At 35.8% G+C, this 17,210-nt stretch overlaps 1 protein-coding gene, 1 long non-coding RNA gene, 1 other non-coding gene and 1 pseudogene across 4 annotated transcripts; 2 read left to right on the top strand and 2 right to left on the bottom strand.

Annotated features, from left to right (window-relative positions):
- Positions 1–1,398: 1,398 nt before the first annotated feature.
- Positions 1,399–1,936, top strand: LOC148915777 (uncharacterized). Its single transcript, XR_016128042.1, has 3 exons — positions 1,399–1,507; positions 1,645–1,725; positions 1,819–1,936. It is a non-coding gene; the product is annotated as an uncharacterized LOC148915777 (long non-coding RNA).
- Positions 1,937–5,101: 3,165 nt separating this feature from the next.
- Positions 5,102–11,945, bottom strand: LOC103336351 (uncharacterized; annotated as a pseudogene). Its single transcript, XR_016127812.1, has 6 exons — positions 11,778–11,945; positions 7,660–7,761; positions 7,504–7,574; positions 7,326–7,392; positions 6,071–7,005; positions 5,102–5,286 (listed from the first exon to the last, which is right to left on the bottom strand). The product of XR_016127812.1 is annotated as an uncharacterized LOC103336351 (transcript).
- Positions 11,946–12,146: 201 nt separating this feature from the next.
- Positions 12,147–12,253, bottom strand: LOC148915776 (small nucleolar RNA R71). Its single transcript, XR_016128370.1, has one exon. It is a non-coding gene; the product is annotated as a small nucleolar RNA R71 (small nucleolar RNA).
- A 1,001-nt stretch (positions 12,254–13,254) lies between these two features.
- Positions 13,255–13,920, top strand: LOC148915775 (uncharacterized). The gene is made up of 2 exons (XM_089054195.1): positions 13,255–13,380; positions 13,540–13,920. The coding sequence occupies exons 1-2, from the start codon at positions 13,255–13,257 to the stop codon at positions 13,918–13,920; spliced, it is 507 nt and encodes a 168-aa protein (XP_088910321.1).
- The last annotated feature ends 3,290 nt before the right edge of the window (positions 13,921–17,210 follow it).

Raw genomic sequence — 17,210 nt, 5'->3', positions numbered from 1 at the left:
TTTTCAATATGTGTATTTCTTTTGGGATTCTTTCAATTGTCTGTTTCTGGGTTGTTGTTCTATTGGTCCTGTTCTCACGTAGATGAGCAATTGCATATGGATTTATAGTGCTGGAGCTAAATAAGATATATTAAAGTATATTTTAAATCTTGGAGTGGTCTTCTTTATTAAAAAAAGGATCAGTTTTCTTTGTAAAGATTCCCCCTTTGTTTATGTGTATGTATGTGCATACATACAACTCTTGATATTCATCAGAGGTTTATTTCAATTCCTGGATAATAAGGTACCTGTTTCGATAGCTGAAATTGCACTCAAAATTCTTGGAGGAAGATTAACTGCTATAAATCAAGTAAACATGTAACAAGAAATGAAATCCTTGAACCTAGCTAGTAGAATTCTTTTGTGAGTTAGCTTTGATATTTTAAGCAAGAAATTGATGTGGGTTAGTTCAGCAACAAACTATATGGGTTTGGATTGGATCATATCTAACTTTGTCTTCTGCTTATTTTATAGTTAATGATCATTTCTGGAGTGTCCATTTCCTTCAAAAATGGGGTACTAGAAAGCTGGAGGGCTTTAGCATTCATAGGTGATTTACTTAGACAGACTCTGCTTTTGAATACTTATCTAATATAGTAGTAGAGTGCTCATTTGTGTGGTGATTGCAGGACTAGTTCCTTGTGCAGTGACCATTGGTTGATGGAATCTTGAGAATTTTGACAGCACAGTGCATCACATTGGTTGATGGAACCTTGAGAGAGATTTCCAAACCACAAAAATATTGAACTGCTACTGTTTACCCCACAAAATCATTGTCCCTACTTCCTTTTCATTTGTTGCAATGATTGTTTGGCATTGATTGGTTTATTTATTTTGCTTTTGTATTTGCCTCTGGTACTGTGTTCATGTCCTTGCTTGCTAGTTCCCTTTTTGGGGTTTTCAAAGGTGTAGCTTTGGTGGTTTTCAATGCCACTGCTAGTGCATCTTCTTCTTATTTATTGTCAAAGTTGATAGGGAGGCACATTGTATTCTCTATTAGGCCTGACAAGCTGCAGTTTTTCCAAAACCAGGTAAATTCAAATTCTCCATATCTCTCATTGATAGGCTCTCTCTCTCTCACAAACGAGCTACTTAAGTAGCTATCAAACGGTCAACAGCGAACGTTAAATACTGCACCATCATCACCCTCTTCACCAACCCACTTTGCTCGCTGCATTTTTTGTACAAGAGCTCCACGCTTCTTTGATCGATTTGCTTCGAGTTAGCTCAAAAAACTTAAACTGCAATGCTTCTAATTCTACTTTGAAAGATTGGAATGAAATGAGCAAGTTTCTTGGCGGTTGGCCCCCAATTCTGGAACTAATTATCTGGGATTAGTTCACTGCTCAAAAAATTCATGTTTTCCTCATTGCCCTTTCTTGTTAATTTGTTTGTGCAGCTGGTTGGCTTCTAATCCAGTAGTTAATTGATCATTGAAATGGCACAAGAAGTTGTAAATTCAGATGAGGTAATCTCTTGTGCATTTATAATTGCACCAACCTTTCTTTTGATGTTTCTGTTTTTAGTTTTCTTCTTGCAAATAGTGAACATGATAACTGTTTGCTAATTAGTAATTACCATATGGGTGTTTATGTAATCTTTTAGGTTGTTCTTGGAGAAGAAATAGACCATGTGAGGTTGATCACCTTGAACAGGCCTCGTCATTTGAATGTCATCTCATCAAAAGTCATATGCTCACAAAGTCAACTAGTTTTGTTCAAGTTCTTAATTCACTTTTTTTTTTGGTTCTTAATTCACTTTTTTTTCACTTGCAATCAGGTTTCTTTGCTAGCAGAATACTTGGAAAAGTGGGAAAAAGATGATAAAGCTGAGCTTGTAATTATCAAGGTTACTTCCAATTTTTCCTGAAATCTTGAACTAGCATTGGTGGTCGTGGTTTAATTGATCAATGCACAACTTCGGTGAAGTCTTCAATTCCATATATAGCCATTTAGATATTAGCCACTTGATATGCTTTGGTGTTCTTGTATAGGGATTGGGTTGAGCTTTTTCAGCCGGTGGGGACTTGAAGATGTTCTATGATGGCAGGAACTCAAGTAAATGCTTTCTCTTGTGAAAATATTTAAGTTCCTAATATATACAGAAAGTGAAGTTGCTCATGAACCTTCTTTGGCAGAGGATTCCTGCCTTGAAGTGGCTTACAGAATGTATTGGCTTGGCTATCACATTCATACTTATAAGAAACCCAGGTAATGCTTGAAATAAAGTAATCCTATCGCCTATATTTTCCATTCGAAAATGAGTTCCCTGTAGACTGTATGATTCCAAGTTTATGCCACTATTTAAGGGTATCACTGAAGAATTCATGTTATCAATAGGTGGCTCTGGTCCATGGAATTTCAATGGGTGGAGGCGCATCTTTAATGGTCCCAATGAAGTTCTCGGTAGTCACAGAAAAAACTGTGAGTATGAATATGATCCTAGTGGGATGTTTATAGAAACATGTCTATCTTTAGTGTTTTCTGGCTTGATATCTATCTCTGCATAATGACATCAAAATTTTCTGTGGTGTATTTCATGATAGGTATTTGCAACTCCGGAAGCTAGTATTGGCTTTCATACTGATTGTGGTTTCTCATATGTATCCCATCTTCTTGGGCATCTCGGTAAGCATGCAAATATAGAGGAAAATAGTTTTTCCTGGATTTTACTGAAATTGATTGGTATTGTGGGGAAACGCAGGGGAGTTCTTTGCCTTAACAGGAGCAAGACTGAATGGTAAGGAATTGGTTGCAACTGGATTGGCAACCCATTTTGTCCCTCTTGAGGTGATTTTCTCATTCCTTCCCTATAATTTTCTTCCTCTGAAACCAAGTCTCGAAAGTATTAGCTCACAAGATTTGCCCCTTTAAATGATCTACAAAGATAAGAGACTGCATTATACACATCCATTATTATTAGATTCTTTGATATAATTCTTCTTCATAGTTACTATGTCAAACTAAAATTTGCTATTGAACTGTTTTTGTTCATCATAAATTATCTGATCTAGAGAAGCGTTTGATAAGCTTAAACTCTGGAGATGAGAATGCAGTCAAAGCTGCGATTGAAGAATTTGCAGTGGAAGTCCAGCCTGATGAAGAAAGTGTTTTAAACAAGTAATAAATCTTAGTTGCTGGTGTTTAATTGTTAATTCCACTTCAATCCTTAACATTAACATGCAAAGCTCCATATCTCGATCTCAATAACCTTTCCTTACCTTTCAGGTAGTCAATAATTGATGAGTGCTTCTCCAAAGATACATCACAAGGATAAGGAAAGGTCTGATACCAGCTGGTTATGTCACTGTCAGGTATGTGTCTTTCACTTCTATGAAATAATTGGGTTAAATTATGAAGTTCAATTTTGGTATCAGAACATCACAAGGAATTATCATAACTATACTCAAATCTTGAAGGATTCTATGCTCAAATGACCCAAAATAAAAATCACTATCCAAAAATAGATATGATTGTTATTTTTTGAATAGAGGAAGATCAATAAACCTTCATCTCAGTCATCTCAATCCACACTGTTTACTCATGCAGAAAAAGATAAAATTCTCTTTAGCAAAATTGTTAGTTTTCTAATTTCGGAAGAGAAAGTATCAATTTTGGAGAATGGTTTTTATTTTGGTTAATTTCACAAAGTGGTTGGAGCTCAAACCACATGCCACCAACATGTTAAGGTGCTGAAATAGAGTTAGGCCTAATCTATGAAGGACAATTATATTGGTGATTTATCTGAGTTCTCTGGTGTTACTGGTTATGCCTATGTATCTCTGACTCTGTTTTTTCCCTCAGGTCGGATTAGCTCTTGGAGAGTTGCGAAAGGAAAATAATTTCCTAAGAAGCCTTTGGCCAGTAACTAATCCACCTTCAAGTCAAGAACATCTTTTACATCCTCAACTTTTACAAAAGCCTCTCCGCCACCCATTCCTTGCTTGAGGGTATTTTGACGTTGCAGGAGTGTAAAACGTGATTCCAATAAGGACGTCGTGTCCTTTTTGTAATATGTTGTAGATTATGAATATATAGTGGGAATGTGGAGTTTTTGTATTGCCATTGTATTGCTTCCGTATTGCATTTGTATTGTCATCATATTGTCATTGTAGTGTTGTGGTATTGCCTAGTTATTGCACTTATATTTGTTTCTTGTCACTAGTTTTTTCAAGTCTGTCTTGTGAAGGAACTTATAAGGATATTTTGTAAAAGAAAACGCTTGATTGTGTAAGTTTATTTTGTAAAGGAAAATGCTGGATCATTATTCATTATCATATAAATAAGGTACAAGAAGCACAGTATATGCATCTCTTTAATATGATTGATTCGTGTTCAGCTATTGGTGTAAGAATGTGATTCCATTATTGCTTATTTATTTATTATTTATTATTTATTATTTATTATTGTAAGAATGTGATTCCATTAATGACGTCACATCCTTTTAAGAAATCAAACTCATAGTTGCTTCCCATGCAAGAAATTATATTAATTAAGAAAACCAACCAAAAAGCAATGGCACATAAATTATGAAGTGGTAGCAGACATGCAATACAAAAATAATACGGTAGCAATAAACGAGCAATACAGTGGCAATAGACCAATAATAAAAAGGCAATAAAAATACAATAAACAAGTTGGGGGCTCTTCTTTTTCTTGTGCAATTTGAAAAGAGAAGGGGAAAGAAACAGAAATTGTCAAGATAAAACTGCAGAAAGAAACAGAAAGTGATTATATCAGACATTTCCCCTTACAAAATTCTATACTGATAATGATAGCCACCCCAAGCTAAGGACGGCTCGACATAAATTAATACAACTTCAGTCAGACTATGGCATTATACGTATCCCTTGAAATACAATATACAAATTGCTGGCTCAACGAAGAGTAACAAAATTTTGATTCCAAATCCAACATTTCAGTACAAATTGATGACTATAATGTCTGCGTCCATCTTGAAGATGAAATTCTTTCCACCATCTTGGAGGCCTGACATAATGCTCTTTGATAGTCACCCACCCTTCTTTAAAAAAAGTTCGTCTTTCCTCTGCAGGAAAAAGAAAAAAGAAAAGAAAAACCAAGATCAAGATCAAGATCAATTGTCCTCCAAAAATATAGCTTAATTCTGCAGAAGATACTAGAGATGATTTGAGGCCATTAATACTCGAGGGCTGTCCTTCAAGCTTAAGTAATTCATCATGCATCTGATCCATAATGAAGCTAAGGGAATTCCTGAGCATCTTCTTGTCTGAAAAACAAAAATAGTTTCAATAGGCAACTTAAAATAGAAAGTAGAATATAGCCATGCTGCCATAAATATTTACACCAGACAGAGAAGAAACTAAACAATACAAATTTAATCCTTTGGTAATTACTCTTGAAGTGTTCTAGGTTTCTTCTTTCCTTGGTCCATGAAAATATTGGCGAACTCAAAATAATATAGAAGATTGTTAACCTATTTGTTACAACATTTTACCAATCAGAAGTTAACTTCTAAAATACCTTAGTCTAACCCATTATTTCACATTAAATGGGTTGCAACAGGTGTAATAAACCACAAACAGATAAATAAATTGGAAAAAAGTGTAGCATCTTTTCAGAAAATAAACAATTTAAGTAGAGACATTGTAACTGCAGACATTTTAGTCATGAGCTATGTCAGGCAGTGGCACTTTTTCAAGCCATCAGACAAATTGTAAAGCATGAGAATTATCAATCAAGCCTAATAATACTGAAGGAAAACCATTACCGATCAATACAAGATTTATGAGAATCACAAAGTAACAATATAAGGACAGAAAGGAAACAGTGCATAAGGGATTTAAAAGAAAAAAAGTGGCAGCGAAGGACAACTTTTGTGACTACAAATAGATGCATGTGTCTGAATATTTTTCCAATGATCGTGCCTTACAATTTCAGCCAGCAATACCATCAAAGATTACATTTGCAATAAGAAGGCTCAACATAGAAATAAAAAATACAAAAAGACAAAACCTAGAACAGAAAATTATTGACCCAGATCAGATACAAACCTTGGCCTGCCCGAGATGCTAGTTGGTATATTTGGAGTAAAAATTTTAAAAACGCCTTCAAACATGGCAGGGCTAAAAGCCCTACCAGTCTCAAGAACACTTGCATGTCAAATTCAGATACGAACTCTGCAAATCCACCCAATGTTGGATAGCCAACCTAATAAAATCAAATTCAAATGAACATATTAGTTAAGTGATTAGCCAGAAAAAGAACAAGCATTAGGCAAGGCAGCTTCCTATTTTCTGAGATCAGCAGTCTATATAAATTTTGTTATTTGCGAATAGCAATTCTACTAAAACCAGGTAAATGCAAAGTAATCGAATAAACAAAAGAAACCTTAGGCACTTACGAGTTCTCAATTCCTGCAGAAGCTGAACAAAAGGAGAACATATGACAATCTTAGATGGCAAATAGCAAATTGAGGCACTTCGTCATCCATAGAGCAAAATCAATCAGACCAATAAAAGTTTCATCCAAGCATGAAGTAATTCACAGTTAAAATATAGAAATTTCCAATCTCTCTAATTACTAAACTTCACAAAATCAGTCACAGGTTAGTGAAATTATCCTTCTCAAATGAAAACCATACAAAAAGACAAACTAGTCAATAACAAATACAAAACCCACCTTAGAATCACTGCGTTTGGCGCACAGAACTGAATTGGAAATCCCAGAAACACCTAAAGAAAGCATGAATCACTTGCTTGGATGCGCGACAAAAGCATTTTCAGTGTCTCGTAAGTCATGAAGACAATGCCTACACTGGGGACAACCTTGTAATATTCTGGCAGAATCCCTCTATACAAGCCCCGTAGGCCTTCAATCCGGATTATGTGCTTAAAAGTCCCAACTAAGCCTGTATTATAGATGCGAACTCGACCACCAGCCCCCTCCAACTGCATCCTTCGCCTCACAAGATCCAGAGGGAATGTTGCTGAAATAACAAATAGACCAAAAGATAATCACATAGAAGAACAATAAATCTGAAATTCTTATTGCTAGATCCTAAACAAATCAATTGGAAGTCCTAACATAGTTTGCCATCTATCTGTGTCTGAAAACTATACAAGATTTAAAGGCATCATACAAGGAGTATTGTTCATAAACTACATCAGTATATAAGTTTTTGTTAATTTGTAAAGTATTTTTCCTTGTGAAAATAAATCCTCTACTATGCATCATGTCACAATTTTCGGTTATAGCGATCCATCTTTTGATGGTCCAAACTAGCACCAAATGTCACAGATCACTTACCTGTTGATGAGGCAATGCCTGAAAGATGCCGCAAGCAAGACTGACCATGACAGTCGAATCATTGGGCCTGATATCAAAAGAATTGAAAACTACAATATTACAACTCAAACGAATAGAGGGACAATAAACATCACTTCAAAAAATTCAGCCCCAAATCAACCAATTATGCAGTATTCACCTTTCAGACTGCCAAAAAGACCTCAAAGCCTCATAAACTGAGAAGCTTATTGCTATACTGGGCCCAACACCCTGTGCCACAGGGAATAAACCAAATGGAAATTAGTGTTAACAAAATAAAGCATCGAAGAATGTGCAAGTTCATAATAAAGCATACCAACAGTGTCGCTCCAAGTCCTTTATACAATCCCAAAAAACCTTCTTCTCTGCAAATTGTATGAAATGCATGCCCAATACCTCTGTAGTATAGTGCATTTCTCTACAAAATTCGAATACACTGATTAAAATCAAACTGAAAAAATACAATGGATGGACAGTTATAAATCATACCTAAGACCAAATTTAATGAACAAGAACTGCAATATCTGAGAAGTATGTGGAAAAGTCGGAACCGAAACCAAGAATTAGGGTTTTTCAGGTCCTGAAGGAGCAGAGGAGAAGAGAAAGAAGTCGATTGAAGACATGAAAAGAGAGGGAAATGAGAGATTGTTGAAGGGAGAGAGCATTTAACGAAGAAACCCTCTCTTTCACCTTCAAGAACCCCCTCAACAAACCCTAACATTGACTGCAGAGAGAGAACGAGAGAGTGATGCTTAGGTTTTTGCTATAAAGGGAGAAAGAGAGTGGTGGTGGTCGATGGAGAGAAATCGCTGAGAGAGGAGGAGAGAACCGTGAGAGAGATAAGTCGAAGTGTTAGGGTTGATACATCTGCTTTTATATGGAGGGCAGTTTGGTCATTTCATGTCCCCAAGTGATTATATTAGAACACAATTTGTAGCCTAATCATTTCAGCACACTATTTCAGAAACCTGATTACACCAGCTTATTTCCCTATATTTAATTTGTTTGCTCAATTAATAAAACAATCTCTTAATAAACACTCATGATTATAACTCTCAACCTTTTACTATTTTATCCCAATTTGTACTTTAATATATTTCTAGAAAAACTATAGAAACAGTAAGTATCCAAACAAAAATTGGTCTTTAGATTTTAAGCTAAACAACTTTAATTAGCCCACCCATTGAAAAATTTCTGGTTCCGCCCTTGGGTGAAACATCCGCCATGGTTTCTCTTTTAAACGATGTCTTTTTTACAAGTGAGTCGTTTATTATGATTTACAACGTCTTTAATTTCTTAACCCCGACGTGGTTTGTTGTTGATATAAGAATATTTTATTATTTTTAATTCAAAATATTTAAAATAAATTTAAAATAAATCCAAAAAATGAAACGTCAACTCCTATGAAGTCATTGATACATTTTCTTCCCCTTAAACCTTAAAAAAATTCAGTTTGAGTAATACAAATTTAAAATGACTACCCAAAAATAAATTGTTTTGATGAGTCATAACATCACTTATAATTTGATGGTTTAGGGTTTAGGGTTTAGGATTGTTATTTATTAGGGTTTAGGATTAAAGGATAATTTTTGGGGTTTACAGTTTATGTTTGTTATATATTAGTCTATAAAACCATAAACCCTTTCATAAAATTATATTTTAAAAATATATAATTTAGGGTTTAGGGTTTAGGGTATTATTTTTTAACGACGGTATTTATGTTTCCAACTGATGTTTATTTTTTTGACGGCGGTGTTTATGTTCCTTTAAAATAACGTTGTACATGAATAACAACGTCATTGATTTTTTTTAAAAAGTAAAAGGTTATTCAAACGATGCCATTGGTTCAACAGACGACGTGGTTTCTTTAAAATAAACGGCGTTAAGTTCAGTGTTTGAGTCGTGAAATAGTACATTTACGTCGGTTTTGGTAAAACTTTCGCCATGGTTTCTCTTAGTTTTGACGACTGCTGTTTGATTTTGCGTCGAACATAGTTTTACCACGACGTCTTTAATGTAATAAGCATCATGTTTAAAGTGAAATTTTAACGACGGTTGTTTTTTCCGTCAATGTTTTAAAGAGCGCGCTTTCCAAAAAAATTCGCGCGACCTAAAATTTTCAAATTTCGCTCTTAAGTCTTATACTTGTAACCCTGAATCCTAAAATTTTCAGATTTCGCGCAACATAACATGTCGCTCTCTTACTTAATCTCTAATTCAAATTTGGGCTCTCCAGGCTCCGTTGAATTCAAGTAGGCCATAATCTGTGAGCTCTGCCAACCTGTAAGTACAAACCCTTATATTCCCCTTGTAAATTCATTGAATGATATTAGGTTGTTTTGTTAAAGGGTTTTAGATATATGTTTTGTGATCTTTTAATAATGTTGTTGGAGGTATGGGTTCATGGATTTTCTGTTTAATGTTTTCATGATCACTCTCTGTTATGTTGAATAGGGAATGAATTTAATTTTGTCGGATCTTTTAATCACTCTCTGTTATGTTGAATCGGGAATGGATTTATTGTTTTTATGCTTAGTATATGTTGGTTTCATGCTTGGTTTCATGCTTAATACCCAACATAAAAATTAATGTATATGTTGTGTTCTTAATAGGGTTTTGGGTTCTGATGAGTCGATTTTATATTATATATTTAACCCCATTCTTAGTATATTTTGGTTAATATTTTGGAAGAATTTTGATACTTTGAATTATATTTCTAATATAGGTCTTCCAACTTCCTCTGGAGCAAAACATAATCAAATGGACGAATTTTGGAGTAATTCCAGTTGGAGGACGTTCGTGAGTCACTTAGCTTGATCGTGTCAGAATTTCAGACTTTTCCACCAAGCGATGATTTCCTGGCGAATAAATAAAGGAGCAGTGCGCTATGCTGGAATAGTGACGTTTTGGGCTTTTATTGCGATTTTAGAGCCCAAGATGACCTCGGATGGGTTCGTGGCCTTCTGGAGAAGTGTTCGGAATATTTTTATCTTTAAAACGAGCTATCTTGGGCCAGATTTGGAGGAGATTTGAGACCAAAACGTGGCTGGGCAGATTTGGGCAGATTCTCCTAATCCAATTTGGACTTTATTTCCTAGTATTATTTTATTTTAACTTAATTTCCTTGTGGGGATTGGGTAGCTAGGTTTTAGGAGGTATTTAAGCTTCTTTTCACTGCAATTTTGGGATCTCCTTTTAGAACTTCTTTTTGGCTTTGGGAGCAATTGCTAGGGTTTTGGATTTTCGCTACTTTCAGGTGTTTTCATTCTTACTCATTCGAATGATATTTTCTTGGATTTCAATTATGATTATGTGTAACTAATTCCCTTTGCTAGGGCGAGGCCGTAAGCCTAGCATGAATATGTAGTTTTATTAATCTGCTTATGAATGAATGCATGTTTGCTTTGAATTATTAATCACTGTGCTTAAAACTATCTATCTATTTTAATGAGTGATCACCATTAGGATATGTAGACAAGTAATTTGATGCAATTTCTGTTGGAACATCACCCTGAAATTGAGGAGGGCTTCTTGTGATTAGTAATTGTAAGTTCACTTAAGGCGAACATCACGCTCTTAAGGGTTGCATGGTTTTTCAAAGGGTTTTCACAAAACTTAATGAGTCTTGCATGTTTAGATTTGATCTGAACATCACAGACGGATTGCATGTTAGATATACGTTTTCGCTTGAACATCACAAGGAAAATATGCATTAGGAAAACCTAACCTTCAAAGCATATATGTGGAAATTCATAAGTAATTGATAGAATTGCATAGGATTGCGATGGTGTTGGCTAAACCCTAGTTTTCTCTAAATTCTTAGTCTTTAAAAAGAAATCGTTTTTCTTCTTTGCTATTATTATTTCCCAACTTTCAGATTTCTTTTACTGTTAGTTAATCTTTTCAAATTCATGAACTTCAAATCTTTGATAAAATCTATTTTAGTTATTAATTAAGAGTTAGTTTAATTACAGATTAGTCAAACAATCTTTGGGGACAACGACCTTGCATGAGCATTTATACTACAATTACCTTGTATTCTTGCAAGTATTTTCAGTGATTTTAACCCTGTTTGCGCAGGTACTAAAAATCCTATCAAGAAATTGGCGCCGTTGCCGGGGATTGTTTTAACTAATTTGTTTCTATCATATTCTTAGTTGATTTTGTTTACACTTTTTCTGTTTTTATTTATTTATATATATATTTTTTTAATTTTCGTCAAAATATTAATATTAAAAAAAAAAAAAAAATTTTAAACGATTTAACCATTTGGTCAAATGCATGGTCGAACAAGATCAGAACTGCATCTTATACAATTTGATCGAACAGGCGCACTCTGCATAACGAAGAAGTTAATTGGGTGCAGGGTTGTTCACTGCAGGCACTTTTCTGCAGAATTTGTTTGTAGACGAGGTAACATGGCGTTAGAATTACTGCAGCAGGTAGACCACTCAGAGAGTCATTGGCAGCCCGTGCCACGATGTTCCTAATTGCATAGTCTATCCGACCCAGGAAGAGGGTGATTCGTTCGAGATCAAGCACCACATGCTTGAGATTTTGCCAACATTCCGTGGGCTGCCCAATGAAGATGCGAACATACATATTGCAAAATTTATTGTGGGTTGCAAGAATATTTTGATTAGGGGTTTTTCTGCTGAAGCTATCAAGTTACGTCTTTTTCCTTTCACTTTGAAAGACAAGGCAGAAACTTGGTTATTTACTCTACCAGCTAATAGCATTACTACTTGGCAGCAGTTACACACAAAATTCCTGAACAAATATTATCCAGCATCCAAGACATTGAATTACAAGAGAGAGATTTTGACATTTACACAGAAGCCTAATGAAGAGTTTCATGAAGCATGGGAAAGATATACAGAGATGTACATAAAGTGTCCACATGTTAATATTGATTCAGATACACAGATGAATATTTTCTTTGATGGGCTTAATCCAACATCTAAGAGTCATGTGAATGCATCAGCTGGAGGATCGTTGTCAAATAAATCTGCAAGAGAAGCATTTGAATTATTTGATATGATGGCTACAGAATCTCAACAATGGGCAGCAGAACATTCACAGAAAAGGGGAATTTTTGAGTTATCAGCAGGATCTCCTAACATGTCTGCACAAATGGCACAAATGGAGAAGAAAATTGATGCAAAGTTTGACATTATTCTACAACAGATGGCAAGTTCTACACAGCAGCCACCTGCAACAACAGTTTGCACTATCTGCAGCATGGCTACACATGACATAATGGGCTGCCCACATAGAGATTCCTACCCAGAGCTTGTTGAACAACATGTCAATATGATGAACAGCTATCCAAGGCCTAGGAATGATGCATATGCCAATCATTACAATCCAGGATGGAGGGATCATCCTAATTTCAAATGGGGTGACAATCAAAATAATGGAAAACCATTCCAACATGCACAAACACCTTTTGTTCCCTCCAAACCATCTCTGGATGATCAACTAGCTAAATTGGCAGCAACAACTCAATCATTCATCGAGGGCAACAATCAAAGATTTCAAAATGTTGAAGCATCAATTAAAAATTTGGAGCAACAATTTGGCCAGCTTTGCATGATTTCAGACAGAGACAAAGGCAAATTTCCTAGTCAAACAATTCCTAATCCAAATGGACGTGAAGTTTGCAACGTTGTTCGGACTTTACGTTGTGGAAAAAGCTATGACAATCGTGAAAATAGCATTGAAAAGGAGCAACATGCAATGGAGGATAATATAGAAAATTTTGCAGCAGCAGAACCTACAAAGCAGAAAAACATAAGCGGGCAGATCCAGAAATTGTTCCAAAACAACTTCTGAGCGTGTTTATAAGGCCCCAATTCCATATCCAGAACGTTTGAAGCCAAAAGCGAAGGACCAGCAGCTCAACGACTTTATGCGGACATTATCCAAGGTTCAAATCAACATTCCATTACTGGATGCAATCAAGAAAATTCCATCATATGCCAAATTTTTGAAGGAAGTTTGCAGCAGCAAAAAGAAGTTTTCAGATTTGGACAAAGTCGTTTTGATGAGCGATGCTTTTGCTACACAAATTGCCACCTAAGAAAAAAGATCCAGGGAGTTTTAATATTTCTTGCACTATTGGAAATTCTAATTTTAAAAGTGCTTTAATTGATTTGGGTGCAAGTATTAATTTGATGCCTTTTTCTGTTTCCAGCGATTGGGGCAAGGAGATTTAAAGCCTACATCAATGATACTTCAACTAGCTGATCGTTCAATTACTTATCCAAGAGGTGTTATTGAAGATCTAATTATAAAGGTTGATAATCTTTATCTACCGGCGGATTTTGTGGTTCTAGACATGGACGAAGACCTTCAAACACCTATTATTTTGGGGAGACCGTTTATGGCAACATCTAGGACTTTAATCGATGTGGAAGCTGGAACATTGACTCTAAGGGTTCAGGACCAATCTGTGGTGTTTAATTTGTTTGAGGCAGCAAAACATCCTGCTGAACAGCAAGAATGCATGCGCATTGATGTGGTAGACAGTATGGTTCAAGACAGTTTTATGCCAATTCAAAAGCAGTCAATCTGATAAACCATTTGCGGGAAAAAGCGAAAATTGCAGTTCAATAAGCTAGAGGAAATTCGTCAAGATGCTTCTAATAGTTCTCGCATCTACAAGGAAAGAACGAAGGCATTTCATGACAGTCAGATTTTACGGAAGGACTTTCAGCCAAGACAAAAGGTTCTGACATTCAATTCAAGGCTCAAGTTATTTCCAAAGAAATTAAAATCTCGCTGGACTAGACCCTACCTGATGACTCAAGTTTTTCCTCATGGAGCAGTTCAAATCACTAACGAAGCTCAAGGCAACACATTCAAGGTCAACGGTCACAGGCTGAAACCCTACGTGGAGACACCCTTTGACACTGCAAACGAGTCTTTGACTCTGAAGGAACCAGTGATTTGACCACCATGCTTCTGCAAAGTCTAGCTACAGACTTAAAATAAAGCGCTTATTGGGAGGCAACCCAATTTTTCTAAACTCTTTACTCCTTTTAATTTTATAAAAAATAAAAAAATAAAATATATATATATATATTTGTTGTGTTCTTTAACTAGATGTTTTTTTTATTTTCTTTCTACTCCTAACACATCATTGATCCAATGCAAGGCACAACAATCAGCAGCAAACATCAAAAGCAGAAAAATCCTAGGTGGAATCCTGCACCCAAAGGCAACAAGTCTACACAGGGACCGACACAACAATCGGCAAACATCAAACACGAGAAGAATCCTAGGTGGAATCACACCCAAAGAGCAAGTCTACCAAATTTCCAACAACACAAATTTGCGTGGATTGAAATTATACCTATGAGATGCGGGTTGGGGGTCCTCGGGCTTTTTGCTGTTTTGTCTTTGAGCTTGTGTGTTTATTGCCCTTTCCTTGAATCTCTCTTGGATCCGAGACCTTACAGTGAGCACCAATATGAGTACCTGCAGGGGCAAAGAACACACATCTCTACATATCACACATCTTTGGATCAGGATCCAACATAAATTCGGAATTACTCTTACCTTGGATGGATATCGAAGGCAGCGATCTTTGCGAGATCGAGGACCATCATGGATGCGGTGAGCGTTAGTGGCGATGCTGGCAGAGGTTTGAGACAGAGGCATGTACCAAGAGGCATCCTCCACCTTCAGATCAGGCTCCTTAAGTTCGCATGGAGCCAATCAACAGAAACAACAGACCCATTTGTAAACACAAATTGTGTTGTAAACTCTGCTCGTGCCCCAGCTAGTAACGAAGCCATTGCACGAGGAACCCAAACCGATGCTTTATATTTCGTATAGGCAAGGTCAGCTCGTAAGTGTTCTATCCCCCTATTGAGCAGAGAAGAGAAAATTTGGGGTTTTTGACAGAGTGAGTATGAAGCAGCGTGGAAAAGGCGATGATGACCCAAGCGAGTCCTTGCTATGAGATCTACAAAGCATTGAATTTGGGTTGGGAATCCAACAGAGATGCTGGTTTCGATTTTGTGGAAGAAGCAAAGGACTTTGGGTTTGAGAGAAATGATGAGAGATTTTCACAAGGCTAAGGTTTTAAGACAATGTGGAGTGGAAGTGGAGTTTTATTGTGGATAAGAAAATTTTGTTTGGCAAGTAGCATATGAGATCTGGTTTGGTTTTGAAGAAGAAACGGACTTTGGGTTTGAGAGAAATGATAACTTGAGGTTTGAGAGAAATGGCAAACTCAGTTTGTGAAAAGGCGACTACTACCCCATTATATTATATCATTGCTCGAATATGACACAAGTGTGGACTTGTGCGAGTTGTCACTGTCGTTGCAAGATCTCCGCTCTGGTGCTGCCTTGAACCCTGTGGTGTCAAATTTCTGGGTATTTTCTTTCCTATTTCTTTTCTTTTATTGTTTTTCTCATTTTCTGCCTTACTTTATTTTCTTTATTTATTTTTGTTATTCTCTTTTGCTTTCCTAGTTTCTTTTCCTAGAGTGTTTTCTTTATTTTTTATTTCCATTTTCTAGGATTTAGTTGTTTGGTCTACTCTTGTTTCTTTTGCTTATTTTCCACACCTTGAGGACAATGTGTGATTTAAGTTTGGGGGTAGGAAAGTAAATTTTACTTTATTTTATTTTATTTTTTTTTAATTTTTTTTTTTTTTTTATAGTCTTGTTTAAAATTTTCGTTTTTAAGTTAATATCCATAGATTATTTTAAACTTTAGAACAAATAGACATGGTGAAGATTAGTCCCACAATAGAGTCTTTTCTGTTTATTGTTGCTTAGACACTAATTCATGAATTATACTCTGAAATTTGCACATCACACCAACATGGTTTGTGGGGAGTACAATTGAAATACTTATTGTTTGTCCCAGTGTGTTTTAATTTTTGTTCTATATAAATAAGTTAGTTTGTGTTATAAAGTAATAATTGCCTCACCCGAAGCTTTGCCTAGTAACGGGCCAGTCCTGCCTAATCAGCAGTGATTCTTGAGTCAAACGGTAGAGTTTTGGCATGAGGCAGGGTGGTTAGTTGGTTTCGTAGCCTTTTCAGCTTGAGTTAATAAGTCCTTAGGGGTGTTCTACACCTAATGCCTTAAAGCCTTAGTGGTTTGGGAGTCATTGACCTAAAGCTCACTACATGGGTTGGATCGAAAGCTTAAGGGAACCAACATTGCACAACCACTACATTCTTGAAAAAAAAATGAAAAAAAGAAAAAAAAAGAAAAAAAAAGAAAAAGAAATATATGTGAAGTATGAATAAAAGGGATGAGAGATAAGGGTTTTAGTCAAGTCTCCTTAACTATGATGGTTCACTTTACACCGAAGGAAGTTTGTGAATTCTTTTCTAATTGATTCTAAATAGCTTAGACTCTGTGGTGGGATTACTTGGATCTATTGAAAAGATGTTCTAGTTTTTAAAATTTGCTATGCATTGCAACTTGAAGGTGGAAATTTTGTCCTGGTTAAGTGTTGGTCAAGTGTCCAGTTTGTTAAGTTCTTATTTTTTGTTTGAGTCTTGTTTTGCTTGAGGACAAGCAAAAAGCTAAGTTTGGGGGTATTTTGATGAGTCGATTTTATATTATATATTTAACCCCATTCTTAGTATATTTTGGTTAATATTTTGGAAGAATTTTGATACTTTGAATTATATTTCTAATATAGGTCTTCCAACTTCCTCTGGAGCAAAACATAATCAAATGGACGAATTTTGGAGTAATTCCAGTTGGAGGACGTTCGTGAGTCACTTAGCTTGATCGTGTCAGAATTTCAGACTTTTCCACCAAGCGATGATTTCCTGGCGAATAAATAAAGGAGCAGTGCGCTATGCTGGAATAGTGACGTTTTGGGCTTTTAT

Source organism: Prunus mume, linkage group LG6 (assembly GCF_029339155.1).
Source record: "Prunus mume cultivar Tortuosa linkage group LG6, ASM2933915v1, whole genome shotgun sequence".
Lineage (NCBI taxonomy): Eukaryota > Viridiplantae > Streptophyta > Magnoliopsida > Rosales > Rosaceae > Prunus > Prunus mume.
Note: the sequence above shows the minus strand (reverse complement) of the source record. Positions and strands in the feature narration are given on the sequence as shown.